Here is a 16,315-nt window from a genome sequence, read left to right as displayed (position 1 = left end):
CAGAGCTCTGCAGCTGGTGGGATTACCTGGGGCTCACAGCAATGTAAATGAAAGCTGACTGTGATCCTGAAGGGATGCCTGCATCAGCATTGCTTGGGAAGCATCACACAGCTGAACTGGCAGTCTGCAGCTTGTGAAAGAGAATAGAAATGTTTTCATGGGTGTTCCTTCTCTGTAAGTGTTGCTGCAAGAGAGGCTTGCTGAATACACAGAGCATAAAGACCAGGTGATGTTATTTAATTCATTCTTTTAGTGCTGGGTGTCCTTCCCTGGATCTCCTGCCACATGGCCTTTGGAAGTGTCAGTCCCTTCTTGTTATTGATTAATTTATCTTTGTGGTTTAGCTTTTGGTGTTGGCAACTATAGCAAGAAATCTCAGATTTTGACTTGACCCTAATTGTATTTAAAGAAAACTTGAAACCAGTTGAACATTACATCTTTTTCTTTAATGAAACTACGACTTTTCAGCCACTACTTTATGTAAGATCTTTCAAACAAATCATTGCCCTGTCTCCCAGGGGAATGTAAAAAAGGTGATCTCTTACTATCTCACATTTACATATGAACTTCATAGCTATATGAAACTAAATAAAAGTCTAACTTCAGATCATCACTGTTTGATAGTGATCACTATTTTAGTTAAAATATGTGAAATTGGTCAGTTGTAAATAGATGACTCTTACATAATTTGAAGAAAAAAATGTAAATAGCAGAAGTACCTCTTGAAGACATCACAAAAACTGCTTGAATTTTAAGAGTCATTTTCAGTGTTATTCAATGAAAAAAATGCAGGCAAGTGAATGTAAAAGACATACACTGCTCAAACCAAACATCTACCAATTAAAAAAATTCAGTACAAATCCTCAAGACACTTTATTTTGTTTCACTCTTTGTGTTACTTTATTTGCAAGCAGCAAGGTCACTTTTATTCCCTTGCTAAAGGCACATGATGATACTTACCTTATTTTATATTTTTGCAATCTATGGGTGAAGGCTATTGAAGAGTGAAGCATTACTAGTACTGTACCTGTTCATTCCACAGAGAGGTTTACAATGATACAGCTAAATCTGCCATGGGAGGAATCACTGCTAGATTTTCAAAATGAAAGTCTGCTTTTAATAAACCTGGGAACTTTTATCCTTAAGGTAGCCACATATAGACCTTCCATACATTGAAAATACTCATTTGTGCACCATTACTTCAATTTCTTTGTGAATTAGGAATTCAAGATTTAGAAGGAATCCCTCATGTGTGATCCACTCCAACTCTCTCCTGAGCTTGGCTCTCAGAGGAGAGGGTTAAGGAGCACAGGGTGGGATAGTGGAAGAGGATATGAAGGGAGGATACCATAGTTTGGTATGTGAGTTCCATGCAGAGCACAGGCCAAAACAAAATTTAAATGTGATAAACCTGCAGTGAAGGTATTAAATGTAGTCCAAATTCAGTAAAATGAAAAAACAACAGCCTTTTTTACCAGAAGTACATACAAATTTGAATATTACATATTTCTGTTTGCTTATGTCGCCTAAATTACAGAGATGCTCAGATATCAGAGATCAAAGATGAAAAATTTTAGCTCAGATTTCAAGTTGTGCTTTGGTACACAATTCTATGCTTCCATTTTAACATATTCATGCTTTGTAACTTTAACATATGCATAAGTATCCAGACCTGTGTTGGAATAAATTTAAGGTTGCAGTTTTAAGAATTAGGTTCAAGTAAAGTCTGGATTAACAGTTATCCAGGCTTTATCTTCTACTGCTGTGCATAAATGAATATATGAAATGCAATTGAACCTCCTTATCTAGTTATACTGAACCTAATTCAAATTTTGAGACTCATGTTGACACCAGTAAGAGTTTTATGCACAGATCAAATACAAGATTAGGTAGTTATTTCTAGGCTTTTATGTTTTTCAGCTAGAATTTCTATTCCAGTGTTGCTGAATACATTTTTATCTCACACTGAAAATGAAATTTTATTGACGTGTACGAGCATGACAGTGCCCACAAGTAAAGCACCAGAATTATTTGAATTTTGCTTCTCCTTGGGAAAACATATATATTAATAAAATTGCAGAGCATCATCTATGTGCTAAATCTGAGCACCTGCCTTCACCATTGAATACAGCAGCACAGAGAAATGAAGCACCAGCACTTCAAGGCTTGAGAAAATCACCCCTGAACAGGCAGTGGCTCACAGTGAGTTGAAACCTGAATGAACTCAGGCCCCGAGTGGCTCACATGAGCATGCCAGGTCAGAGTCATGCCAGGACAGTCACTTTGCATATGAGTTAGTTTACAAACTCCTTGCTTTTAAAATAGCTTTTAAAATATTGGAATGGAATAGAATGAAAGCAAATTTTTTCAGTCTAGATGAGTAAACTAATTTTTTCAAATAGATAATAATTTATCCAGTATGCAAAGATTCACCACAGAAAGACTTTTAAAGACATTTGTAGATAAAAAAAGCACCTGTACTTTTTAGCTTATAAGCAAAAAGACTTTAAAACTATCATATATTTGAATGTTTTACCAGCTAATAGACTTACTTACCAATATTCAGGATAGATGGCATTGTGCCTTAGTTTCCACTGCCCTATGCCATACTTTCTTTAAAGGGACTTAATTACATACCAACTCAATTATTAAAATCACATGCTGCTTCTTTCACAGTGTCTCAAAGGCAAGTGCATTATGCTGAAAAGTTAGACAGAAAACCTCTTTTCCTAAAGCTTTGTGCTGTAAAGGATATAATATAAGCAAGGTTTGTAGTATTAAAGAGAAAAGCGCTTTCCATTTTCCTAAGCAATTAAGAGACAGGAATTTAACATGCATTTCTATTTCATTGGGAGGGTTTAAGCTCCACATCGATGGGATAAATAGTTTCTTGAAGTGTTTTTCATACAGAACATGAGAAGAAATCAGTCCTGCAAATCTCCAGAGAGGTTTTGGATACGGTATCAGTCACACGAGTACAAATCCTGTTGTTTCAGTGGAGACATTCTGGAATTACAGCAATAAGGCCAAGGAGCTTTGCTTGTGTTCTGTATGAAAAAATAAATCACATCTATTCGATAAACTTGTATGCCTTTATGCAGGGGAAAATACAACTTACCGTACTGAATGATATGTGAACTTTTATAACATTAAGCAGAAGGAAAAGAAAACCCCACTGAACAGAGGGGAAAAACAAGAGCTTAGGAAAATAAGGTAGAAAGCACCCACCTTCCACATAGTTGTCTTCTGTAAGCACATAACAGGGAAGGAGAGAAAAGGAAAACATTCATTAAGCAGCATGCAGACTGGAACTTGCCATTGCATGTCTTACTCATGCAAGGCATCAAACACAACATGCAAGTGCTCCATTGCTACAATCCAGAGGGAAAAACAAAAGCACCAGGGAAGCAGTGTTTCCTCTACTTAACAAAATGTATGTGATATGAAACAAAATACTCTTTGCCAAAGTGCAAATATTGTAAAGGATTTAGTGCAGCCCTTTGTACATGCAACTATTATTATTGTTACTTATTAATCAGAGGGTCTTCTTGTAAGACTTTGTAACTGTATATTTTAAAACCACCAGTCATTTGTGATAGGGATTCTAAATTCATTTGGTACTACTTTCCCATTCTGAATTTTCTTGGATGATGAAGTAGAAGATTTTAAACTTCAGATAAATTCTTGAATGTGCTGTGAAGATGTTACCACAGGCAGCATGGCTGATCCTGCAGTCATTAGAGAGGCACTCTGGTCATTGGGGCAAATCTCCAAATCCAGCAGGAAAAAAAGTAGAATTTAAACTGGGTGGAAAGAGTCAGAACTTTTGGATCATGTCCTACAGAATTGGTCAGCATCAGAAACTTGCACATTGCAAAAAATTAATCAATTCTCTGCCTGGTACAGTCAGCAAAGGCCACAGCAGTGCCAAGGATGGGTTCTGCCCCCCAGTTAAAGGGCATTTTGCCTAAGGCTGCTATCAACAAGCAATAACATTTACCATTGTTTATACCCAACCAAACATCAATATGGAGCACAAGAAAGAAGGTTCTCCCCAAGCTTACAAAGCAAAAGGGAACTAAGAAATGAGTCTCAGTTAATAAAGTGGACAGAATTGAAAGCTGAGAAACAGGCTCAGTGTCCTAAAACTCATTTTGGTGCCTATAGTCCTCAGCTACTCCACTGGCAAGGTGATTTTGAGGGAGTATTTCTCTGAGCATGATTGAGGAGGGGATAGGAAAGAGAAAATGGGAAAGGTAAAATAACGAAGGAAAACCATCAGAGAAGTCAAGGAGATGGATGCTGTGGAGCCAACAAAGAGATGGGGAAGGCTGACAGCACAGCAGTCTGACTGCCTGGGAGATCTGCTGCTGCAGTTTATGCCATCTCCACCAGCTCTTCCTGGGGAGGGAGCATGCAGAATCCAGTGAAAACTGAAGGCCAGTTCTGCCATTATTGGTCATCTCTCATGGACTCATCCCATAGGAATAATGCCTTAAAATAATTGTGTTATATTGCAACCAAAAAACAAATAACAAAACAAGTTACACTGAACTGGGCTTAATGATATTTTTTAAGCACAGTGATTTCCTCTCCGAATGTGTCACTTATCATAGTGAAAAGCCTTTATAAGTTAATGCAGAAAACAATGAAAAAGGTCATCAAAACTCAACAGTATTCCAACAAATAATTTGAAAAATTTACCACTTTAAAAATAATAACTGCTATAAATGATGAATAATAAGGGTTTAAAGGTTTAATTATACAATTGGATATTATAATTCAGCTTTTCCATTCAGATGCTCTATAACAAGAAATAGAATAAAATTCACTGACATGATGAAGAACACCCAGTTTCACAAGACAAAAATATTATGTTCTATATACAATGTAAATAGTGATATTTGGATATGATATTTGTACTAAAAATGTGATATTTAGAGTGGCTCTTAGCAAAACTTTTCTGGAAGAACCTTCTACCTTTAACAGCATGTGGTAATTTCCTTTCTCTAAGTAAAAAAAAAACACCAAACTCAATGAAAAATAAATTAGTTATTTCAATTGTTGTTTAACTTCAGGCTCTTACATCTAATTATGGTTATCACAGCGTTTGCATATTGCAAACCAACATTGCCATGGCTTTCTTTTTAGTGGCCATGTTTAGCTTAACAAGATGCTTTAAAACCAGCATATGAACTCAGCTGACAGCTGAGTTCAGTTCCTCATGATGTGAGACTCAAAGAAAAGGGCTCTGAAAATGACATCTTAGGCAGGATCAGATGGTTAAACCCATCTGGTTACATGGTTTAGCATATTTGGTTTTATATCATGAGTCCTCCCTCTTAGCAATAATTGGTATGCCTTTTTTGTGACTTTCACCAGAAAGATTTATACTGGCTGAGCAGCTTCCCCTAAATGTCTGACTGATTAAACTTTTAGTGATAGCAAGTCAAGCTGTCAAAACATTTTGAATTAAATAAAATGGAAAAAAGTCAAATTCCCACCCTGAATTAAACAGTGTATATAGCCAAACCCTCTGCACTGGTAAACAGCAATGAAAATTCATTCCTCCACAGGTTTTTGTCATGGTAAGTTAAAACATCTTAAACAGTTTTGCAATCTAAGAAAAAAATTAGTTCAGCTTCTTTATGGTACTTTATGAGGCTTTTACATTAGATTAGCATTGAGCACTTTAATTAAGGTAGGCTGTTTGTGATGGATGATATATTTCCATATCACTAACACTTCACTTGGCTTTCCTGATTCCCATTTTCTAGGCATGGCTTATTCTTCTAAGCAGAATCTTAGAAATCAGAAGGCTCAAATTCTAGCCTTGCTTTTTATTCATTTTGCTTACTCCAGCCACTCTTAAAAAACAAAATAAAACAAAACCATAAAAAAGGAAAAAAAGAAAGATCATTAAAAGCCATGTATAATATCAAGTCACAGTTCAGAGGGAACAAAAATTTCCTCATTTAAATCAGGAGTAACTGCATTTATGTCATTAGTTTTGCATTGGTGTAAAATCTCTGTACCTGGAGGAGAGTAGAGCCATACTACACATTTCTGTACATGCTGATGGTTCAGCCACACACTGAACTTACCAACATTTCCATCCATTTCTATCCCCTCTGAGGGACCTTACTGTTTACTGAGTAGCTCTGCTGGCAGCAGTGAAACCCAAGGTTTTTAGGACCCAAAATGCCAACCCCAAATGCTGCAGGCAGTGGCACAGAGCAGCTCTTTCCTTTTCTGCACCAGCTGATCATACCAAGGATTTTTCACCCTGAAAACAGGTGACTTTCTCTTCAGCATCCTGAATTCAAAGAGATGTGGGAATTTTTCTATTTTTCACATTGCACCAAGCTCCTCATTTGAAGAACTAGAGAGTTCTTATCCTCTGTAAATCCTTATTTCCAAGACTTTCCCCCATGACCACCACCAAAAACAATTAATTGCCCTGCTATTTTCTGCGTTTGCAACCTAATTCCTCCAGCCAAAGTCTGCACTTGGTGCTATGAGTGTCATCTGTTGACTGTGCATATGGAGCCAAATACTGACTTGAGTTAAATCTGGTGTGACACAGTTGAAATCAGAGGAACTGCACAACTTACACAGGCTGTGAATCTGGCTTATTATCTCCAGATTAATTGTCTCAGGCTGTCCCTACTGAACTGAGAGCAGATTCTGCTCCACATTTTTTTATTTTTTTGCAGCAAAAGCTCAACCAATTCTAATTATTTTAGCACATTACTGTGATTTAGTGACATGAAAATGGGAATCATATTTTTGCAGTACATTTTTACTAATTAAAGAATTGTTTTAATGTTCAGTGATTCTTCATGGAAACCTTGATATAAAACAAGCAAACAAAAAAATACCTGACTCTTTCTATGTTTAGTGGTCATTTCTGCTATTACATTTTTTTCACCTGCTAGAGAATTTACACCTTGGCCACACAATTATGTAAGAACTGTATTTTCATGACAAACAGGAGAAAGAGTAATTAGTATTTTGAAATTACAAAAACAGAAACAACACCATAAGAAATAGCATATTAGCAGCGGGATATTTACAGTGCCTTTTCTCATGACAATTTAGTTCACAATCACATTCCAGCAAGGAAGAATATAATATACTATAGACATATTTATGAAAATTCAGAAGGGATTCAGAAGCATGGCAAGTGGTAAAATAGCCTGAAATAAAGCTATATTATGAAGGTGTCTTGCTACAAAATTGATGGCTAGAAGTTTAAGATATAATATTTTGTTTTTATCAAAGAATAATGCATAATTATACATCTCTCTAAATTATCTACCAAAAAATAAACCCCAAAAACCTGTAGTTAGAAATATCATTTCACTTTATCTGTGGAACTGCTCCCAGTGTTTCTTGGGTGGTGTAATTTTGCCTGTCCCATCCATTTCTCAAATTAGCAGAGAAATTGATTTTATTGACATGGGGTTCAAAACAAAATATTTGGAAAGGATATGAAAATATGAAGTATGTTATAAAGCATGAACAGTCATACAGTCAATGATGATGAACTAAACCAATAGATTGAATATCCATGGTCATGATCATTGTTCCTCTCAAGTGCTGTGTATCTGACAAATTCCATTAGGATTACCTGCATATTTTAGAAATTACTTTTGAAAAATGTACTGCACTTATTGATTGTCATTATTGAATGCAATTATGAATAATCAGAAATTGATTATAAAGATACCTGGTACTCTGATTTTGTTGCAGCCTCCTTTAGCATTGGGTAAACAGGGTAACCGCATTTCCTAATCCTGTTGGGATTCTTAAACAAAATCTAGAAATCTACCAGAATCTAGGCAGGAGGGCTTAGGAGTTCCTACATTTCCACATTAGATCTGAAATCAATGTACAGCCCCTCTTAATCTCCACAAAGCTTTGGAGAGACTCATTCAGAGGGTTTTCCAGTGCAGTTGGTAGAAATATGACAGGGACTTTATTGATATTTTTTGGCTGGAAAGGAGAAATTTCAGAATAACAGGAGTTTGAGCCCATTTTAGTTTCATTCTCTACCTACATCTCTTTGAGGATCCCTTCTTTTCTGGAGTGCCCTGTTCAGGACTTGGGACAAAGGCAAGATCCCATCAGGAGCACTAATGGATTGCCTTGACTGAAAATAAGGACACAGCTTTCCACTAAATGAGGATCATTAGGGCCCAATTAGATTTTTTTTTTTTTTACAAGACAAAGCCATCAGCACAAATTCAGTATGCTTCTGTAAATCCTAATAACAACCATGAATTTGTTCTAAGTGAGGCCATCTTTTCTGGACAGTATCCCAAGTGCTTTGAAAATGAAATAATGACAAGATCATTTAAGTTAAGCTACTGTAGATGAGCTCCAAGTGTGAAGCAGCAAGTAAAGGGGGTTAGTGCAAGTTTTGAGGGCACTAGCAGAGAAATAATGAACAGAAATAGAAAATGGCATTATTTTTGCGGCATAATTAAAACCATTACTGTGTTAATTACAGTGTTCATATATTTTAAATGAAGTAAAAAATGAGAGATGTTTCAGAAAAAAAAACTTTCCCCACAGTCATTAATGTCATTATAAACCCTAAGAAAACTCAGCAACCATGTCTTACAAAGAAAGCCCTAAGATGCTCCATCTGTTGAATAAATCCAAGATAAGATAAAGAGGTGTCTGAACCCAGTCTATAACTATCAAAGGTTCCTGATAGTTTAGGATAGAGGTCCTTTCAACCAGACAAAGACTGTCATCAAGAGTCAGAAAAGTTCAAACTGAAAAGAAGACAAAAACATTCAATAAAGATAAAATAAGAATTGGCAGTTCTAGGAAATTCTTCCCTGAAGTCTTAAGACAGAGCTTTTCTCTAACAGAGGCTTTATATCAATCATTGCTTTTGGGCTGCCTTGTAGGAATCACTGGAAAAGATTCTGCCTTCTGCCATTTAGGAGGTCAGCTTAATATTCTCACAGTGGTACATTCTGGGCAGAACTCTATGAATTTTCTCTAGTTAAATGAGAACAGAAACTAAGGATAAACAGCAGCAAATACTTTGGCACCCTGTTAAACAGAAAAGTGTTCAAATAAATTGTTTTCTCAGAACCAATCTGCATCATTTACAAAAAGATTTCACTGAGAAATATTTCCCATGAAGAATTCAAATATAATGGGTGAAAAAAACAAAACTATTCAGACAAAAATCTATTTTCCCTATGGTTCACAACAGGACAATATCTCCAGCCAAAATTTACTTTTACCACCTGTTATATTTTTTATATATAGCTTCTCTAGATATCTGAGAAACAGATGAGAAACAGAATCAAAATCAAGACATTATTAAATCACTACATTTCCTGAGGCAACACCTTTTTTGTACTATTTCATTCCTGTGCAGATTTATCACTTTTAGTGCTCATTATCACAAGTGTATCAAACCAAGATTTTCAACATTCTTTATTTTACACTATTAATTCACAATGATTTTATTGTTACATATTTTTAGATACTGCACATCTGAGTGGGTTTTTGTGTGCCTGGAGCCACAGGAGTTGACAAATAAGCAAATCTTTGATACTTTCATCTCCTTTTTCTCAACTGCTTACTGAAAACAACAATTTTGGAAAGTTACTTGTTCTCTCCTGTTAGTAGTTTTGACCATACAGACTTCTACAGTCTCAGTGGAGAGACTATGTATATATAAAAATTATTGCTTTTCAGTTGTATTAAAATCCCAAGAAATTTTACTTTGGCCATATTTTCCCACATCATTAAATTTATTTTTTTATGTCTTGCTACTCTCATATTTACTATACTTATGACCTGTCTAAAATACATCAATAATTTAAAGAAATTTTCATCAGCCACTGGGACAAGCATTCCTGAATTTCTGTCATGGCTGTAGTAACCACAATGAGGAAGCAATTTTTTTTTTAATAATTGAATTTAGGAATATTAATAGAGGTAGTGAAAAGAGAAATAATTTGCATATGTGAGGGTGAATCAAATAACCACATTCCCTCCTCAGTATTTGAATTTCCTTACATAGTAGGAAATGAAACACAATGTACATCTATGTATTTTACACAATAATCAGAAATTCTTAAAGAACTGCTGCTCTTTTCCTGTTTATCCTCTGGAACTATTTCTCAATTCAATTTCCTCTGAAAATCTCTGGGATTTACACACTTTGCCTTGCTTTGTGCTTTAGGACCTCCTCCCTGTAATCACTAGAGGTCTTATTTCCTGTCACAGAGAACGGATAGACTGACTAGAACTACAAACAGACTGTATGTTCTTCACTTTACAACTTCTCTTTTCTTCCTGGAATTATTTTTATTCCTTTGGATTTTCCTCAGTTTTGCCCTGCTGGCTACATGGCATGCAAATATATTTTCAGGCTATTCCTATCAAAACCTTTCATACAGAATTAACTTTTCTGGTTGGCAGAGAGCAATGTCAAGTACAGATTATGTTCTATGAAAGTGATGTGGGGTGACACAGATATTTCTATTTCAAGAATACCCATTTTGAAATTAATTTGAGATATTCATAATGCAACTTCAATGCATTGTTTAATAAACAGTTGTGAAATGAGGAATAAAAAATTTTTGGGATTACTCATGCTTTTTTTGATGTATGTGAGAGTAGAAACATGCCCAATATTTCCTTGTTGCACTTTGCTTTGTCAATTTGTCCTCTTGGATAGTCAATTATGGCTATCCAATAGGCTGCAAATTCAGGTTCAGTTACTATCAGAAGAAATCAAATCCCTCTCCAATCATCCTTTCAGCAAAACTGGTCTCTTAGACCCATTAATAGAATAGGATTAGCTGAGCTGACAGAGAGTAAAAATGCAGTGCAGTGATTGAATGGCAGAAGCAATTTTCCAACTGGATGGCAGCTTTACAGAGGCGGTGATCCAGTGGACAACATCAGCAGGACACTCAAAGGAGGAGAAGTCATGGCTTTGGCCCATGAGAGGGATATTATTTTTACTCCTATATACTTCCTAAAAGTATATTAGATATTATTTTTACTCCTATATTAGATATTATATTATATAGTATATTAGATATTATTTTTACTCCTATATTTTTACTATATTTTTACTCCTAAAACTTTCCTACTGCTTGTTTACTGCACGGTGTACCGGCAGCTATCTACACTTGCACAATCTCAACTGTGCAAATATAGCATTTCTCCTTTATAGATCTTACCTAAGAGTGGAGACATATGACTGCACATTTTGTAGAGAAATTCACTCAGGCCCTGACTTTGTAGCTGGATATTTGTGCCTTCCCAGACTGGTACAACACCAAAATTAGCATGACAGCATGCAAAGCCAGCCATATTTCTGTATTCACACACTGTCTTTATAAAAAAATTAGAGAGGAATGTTTATGTGCTATCCTGATGCCATGACTTTGACACAGGCGGCTGAAGACGATTTAGTATGAAGTGTTCTTGAGAGTTAGTAGCTAAAAATGTTGGAGACACACCGTACACAATTAAAAATAGAATACCAATATTCAAAATCATTTTGCTGCATAGTTCTTTAGCTCGCCACCATGAAATTTTCTTGGCTACTGCTGAGATTCATTTTGTGAATGTAAACTGAGCTGAAGCTGCCTTTGTAAGACATTAGAATGATATATATTCTCCTCATGTAAATGGCAGTTTCCTCTGAAGTGAGTAAAGCTGTACTCTCAAAGTCAGCATACTGTAACAGAGTCCTTAATTTGACATCAAATTAAAATTTAATCATAGCTATCTGTGACTGCAAGTGAATAACATAGATATCTTTATTTTTTTATTAAATGAACTTAATTTTCTCCTTTACTAGTCTACACTCATCTCAATCATAATGCTGAATGTTATTCTGATTAGCTAGTTGTTATAGATAATGACAATCTAATTACAAGAAATTTTACAATTAAAAAAATATCAACATTTCTTCACTTAAAATCTGGTCATCCTTAGCTAAAGTAAGAACAGATACATTTCTTCTTTCCTCTATAGATTTTACAGAAACTGCAAAATATTATTATTTTGTTTTTTTTGTAGTCATGTGAATGGCTGGATTGAGCTTCCATGTGTCCAGAGTACTTATATGTATTGCAAGCAGTGACATGCTTTAGAACTATTCCTGCTTTTTGTTAATCACTTTGATATGAATTGGTTAAACTGTTATTTTTTTTGCCATGAGCTTATATATTGTAACTTTTATAACACTCCTAAGTGATGGAATAAATATTCAGGCATTAGTTTAGTATAGGTGAAAAAGGGGCTCTGAGAAGGAGAAACTGTACCTGAAGTGTTTGTGCAAACCCATGGTATCAGGGTGAGCTACACTGATTTATCATTTATGACTGTTCCCATCTCAGAACTGCGCAAATAAAAATTCAAATGGTAGTAGATAGTACTACATATTTCAAAATAGTCCCATATTTAGGGTTTATAGAAAATAACCCAAGACAGCTTGTTCTTCTCTTCCTAAGAGTTAATGAGTAGCACAGAATCACACAATTATTAAGGTAGAAAAGGCCTCTGGAGGTCATGTGGTCCAATCTCCCTGTGCATGTTGTTGGCCCAGGGTCATGGTCAGACGGCTCTGGAATATATCCCATGTTGGAAACTCCACTGCCCCTAAGGGAATCTTATGGGAGACGGTGTCAAAGTCTTTACTGAAGTCCAGGTAGACAACACTCAGTGCTCTGCTCTCACCTGCCACATCAGTCAACCCATCATAGAGGTTTATCCAGTTGGTCAAGCATGACTTACCCTTAATGAAGCCATACTGACTATTCCTGGTGATTTCTCATCCTTTGTGTGCCTGAAAATGGTTTCCAGGATTAGCCGCTCCATCTTGTTCCCAGAGAATGCAGGGATCTTATCAGCCTGTAGCTCCCTGGTCCTTCTTCTTGCCCTTCTTGAAGATGGAATTGATATTTGTGCTCTTCTTCTACCTTTGGGAACTTCTCCCAGTTGCCATGATTAATTGAAGATTATCTAGACTGGCCTCACAATGACAGGGGACAGTTCCCTCAGCAAATATAGTTGTAACCCATCAGGTGCCATGGACTTAGATATGGGCAGTTTGCACAAGTATTCTCTGACAGGATCCTCTTCCACCAAGAGTACATCCTCCTTGGTCTACTCTTTCCTGTTTTACTCAGGGACCTGGGATTCCTGAATGTTGATTTTGTTAGAAAAAGACTGAGGCAAAAGAGGCATTCGAGACCTCATTCTTTTTCATGCCCTGTGTCTCTATGTCCCTTGTTTTGGGTCCACATTTTCCCTGGTCTTTTTGTCAGTAATTTACTTATAGTAGCCCTTCTTGTTGTCTTTGACATCCTTGGACAGCTGAAATTCCATTTGGGCTTTGGCTTTCCTCACTTCAGTATTGAATGCTCAGACAGTGCTTCTGTATTCCTCCCAGCCCTACCTGTCCCTCCCTTTTTCCTCCAGGCCCTTATTCCACAGAACTCTTCTGAGCAGATCTTTGAAGAGGCCAAGGTCAGTTCTTCTGAAGGCAACTGTTGTGTTTTTCTCCCTCTTCTCTGTGTCTTCAGAGTCCTGAACTGCACCATGGTCACTGCAGACCAAGTTGCCTGATCTTCACATTCAGAATGAGCCCCTCATTTTTGGTGAATGTGGTCAGAAGACTGCCTCTCCTTATGGGCTCTGATCTCATTTGGAGGTGGAAGTTACCATCTATACACTCCAGGAGCCTCCCTGTCTGCTTATATCCTCCTATGTTAACCCCCAGCAGGCACCATGGTGGCTGCTGTTCCCCGTGAGGAGCAGGGCCTGTGAGAGTGACACTCCTCCTACCCATCCATAGGCCTCATCTGCTTGTTCTTCCTGGTCAAGTGGATTATAGCAGACACCTTCTATAATGTCATTTTTGCCAGCTCTTGAAGTCTTCCTTATTACCTTTGTTCCTTTCTGAAAGAAATTGCTTGGATCTGTGTCCTGATGTTCATCTTCAGCCACTTCATATTTTTTTCCTAAGCCTACATTCCCTTCAGTATAGGCCCCATGAAGTTATTTTTTTGTTTAGTCATGTTGTAATGTAACTCATGTATCATAATACATCAGCATGGTAGCGCACTGCCAATGAAAATGGGGGAAAGCACCTTTTCCACTTTTAGCTCCTTCACAGCTGGAAAACTGGTTAGGACAACAAAGATGGCATCAGGAAAAATAAATAAAGGATTCTCTAGTGAAGAATTATTTCTGGTATAGAACTTTATCAGGACCAATTTTAATATCTTCCCACAAAAACTCTTCCTCATAAAAAAGTTGTCTCTGTATTGCCTTGCAGCACAAATGAAGGGGACAGCAGGGAACACTGTAATGACCTTTCATGGGACTGAGTCAAGCAGGATCTTAGAAGGAAATTAATGAGAACATCTAAATGTAGAGCTATAGAAGGAGCTACAGGGGAGACATAAATATTACTGATTCTGTAATATGAATAAATATATCTAATAAAATGTGTTCTGAATGTACTTCTAAGATAGCAGTGAGGTTGCCTATTAAGCATGATACAAAATGGTATTTCTTATATATTTAAAGCAAAATGTTAATAATAAGGAGATTAAGCAAACTTTCCAACAAGAAAAATCCTGCTCTGTAAGGTAAATGCTGGCAAATAACAGAAATCTTGTTTGATTGTTAGCTCATTATTGAAATAAACACAAAAATCATCTGGTTTCTAGTTTTAATTCATGAAGAGGAGGAATAATTCTGAGGCTCCCAAAGTGGAAAAACTCCTACATCTAAACCATAATTAAAATTTCTTTCTGGCAGAGTATTTATGCCATTAGGCAATTCACAGAATTATAATGATGAAAGCAAGTATCCCATACCATACAACTCATGTACTTCATCAAGCTAACAAACCTCTCAAACAAAGCACAAGTATTTCTTGCATTTTTTAATCATATTTTCTGAACAAAGAACCTTTCCATATACTAATAGAGAAACTCATATTTGAAGAAGGTAGAATTTTTTATGATTATATTCTCAATACATAGACCACATCAGAATGTGAACATTGATGTAATAATAATGCCTTATGCAATGTAAAGGGTGTACAGGTGTAATGAATGCAGTCAACAGAGTGAACAAATGATGAGCTATGGTCCAACTAGTCATACCAAAACAGAAACAATCTGCACATTGAACACAGGAAAAAGATTTAACTTCACTGACACAGAACTGCAGAATGTCACATCAAGCCAAGGGACAGAAATAGACCACACTGAACTGAAGGATAAGTCTCTTTAAAATTCAACAAAACAAAAACCTAATGCATATGAAGGTATGGAATTTGAGAAAGGTGTATCAAATAATAGGATTTTCATTTTTATGTATGTTCTTCTGTTTAAAGGAAATACTTTAAGGAATTTGTGATTCTAGCTTGTTCCAGAACAAAACTATAAAAACTGTACAAAAGCCATTAACAATGCAATTTAAATTATTTTCAATTGTGAAGCCTCTTTAAATAGCATGTTAAAAAGTGCTTGATTCATTTTCTGCTTGCTTCAGCTTACAGCAAGTGCCTTCTTGCTTTATGAAATGCATGTTAAAAGTGTCAATTGTTAAGAACATCTAATGCTCGTAAATAATTTACTTCTAAGAATAAAGGAAAAAAATCAAACCATATTTCCCAAAACATGCTTATAATACATGGAGAGCTGTCAACTCATTTTACTTTCATTAAAACAAACCAACTCACCCTCCCCAACACCCCATTTTTCTTCAAAAGTACTTTAGAATAGAAAGGTCTCCAGTGGTTTTCTTTTATCACTTTGAATGCGCTTCAGTATTCTATATTGACAACTGCAAATTTTTATTCAGTCTGCATTTTTAGTGAGTTCCCACAGTTTTCTGTAGTGGGCCAAATTCTTAAAATACACCGCCTTCTGGTTAGGGCATTGGCACAACCCTTAAAAAACATTGATGTTATTGCTCTCTTACATCCTGCATCAAGTGGCATCGGTATGGATTTAAAAGACATGTAAAAGATGTATCCTAACAAATACTACAATTAAATTACATAAAACAGACATGTTATTTATATAATGTCCTACATTATGTACTTTTCCTGTCCTCAGTCACAAGTCGCCCGATGAGAAGCGTAAAATTGAAATACTCAAAACATGTAAAGAGGTAGCAAAAAATAAGTGGAATAGAAAAACTGGGCAGGAATCATTCTTATGACATACAATGGGATCCTCTTTAAAATCCATTCAGGTGGAGAGGAATGATTTCATTAATTTACACAGCTGGGCTA

At 36.1% G+C, this 16,315-nt stretch overlaps 1 protein-coding gene across 14 annotated transcripts in view; it reads right to left on the bottom strand.

Annotated features, from left to right (window-relative positions):
- The window catches only part of NRXN1 (neurexin 1), a 682,260-nt gene that overhangs the window by 599,670 nt on the left and 66,275 nt on the right, over positions 1-16,315 (bottom strand). For 10 of the 14 annotated variants that reach the window (XM_059468828.1, XM_059468830.1, XM_059468835.1 and 7 more), the window contains exon 3: positions 3,229-3,246. The exons of the other annotated variants lie outside the window; for them this stretch is intronic. In XM_059468828.1, the coding sequence (XP_059324811.1) occupies positions 3,229-3,246 (18 nt within the window). The remainder of the gene's footprint in view (positions 1-3,228; positions 3,247-16,315) is intronic. 14 annotated transcript variants of the gene reach the window in all.

This window comes from Ammospiza nelsoni, chromosome 3 (assembly GCF_027579445.1).
Source record: "Ammospiza nelsoni isolate bAmmNel1 chromosome 3, bAmmNel1.pri, whole genome shotgun sequence".
Lineage (NCBI taxonomy): Eukaryota > Metazoa > Chordata > Aves > Passeriformes > Passerellidae > Ammospiza > Ammospiza nelsoni.
This window is presented reverse-complemented; position numbering and strand designations above follow the sequence as displayed.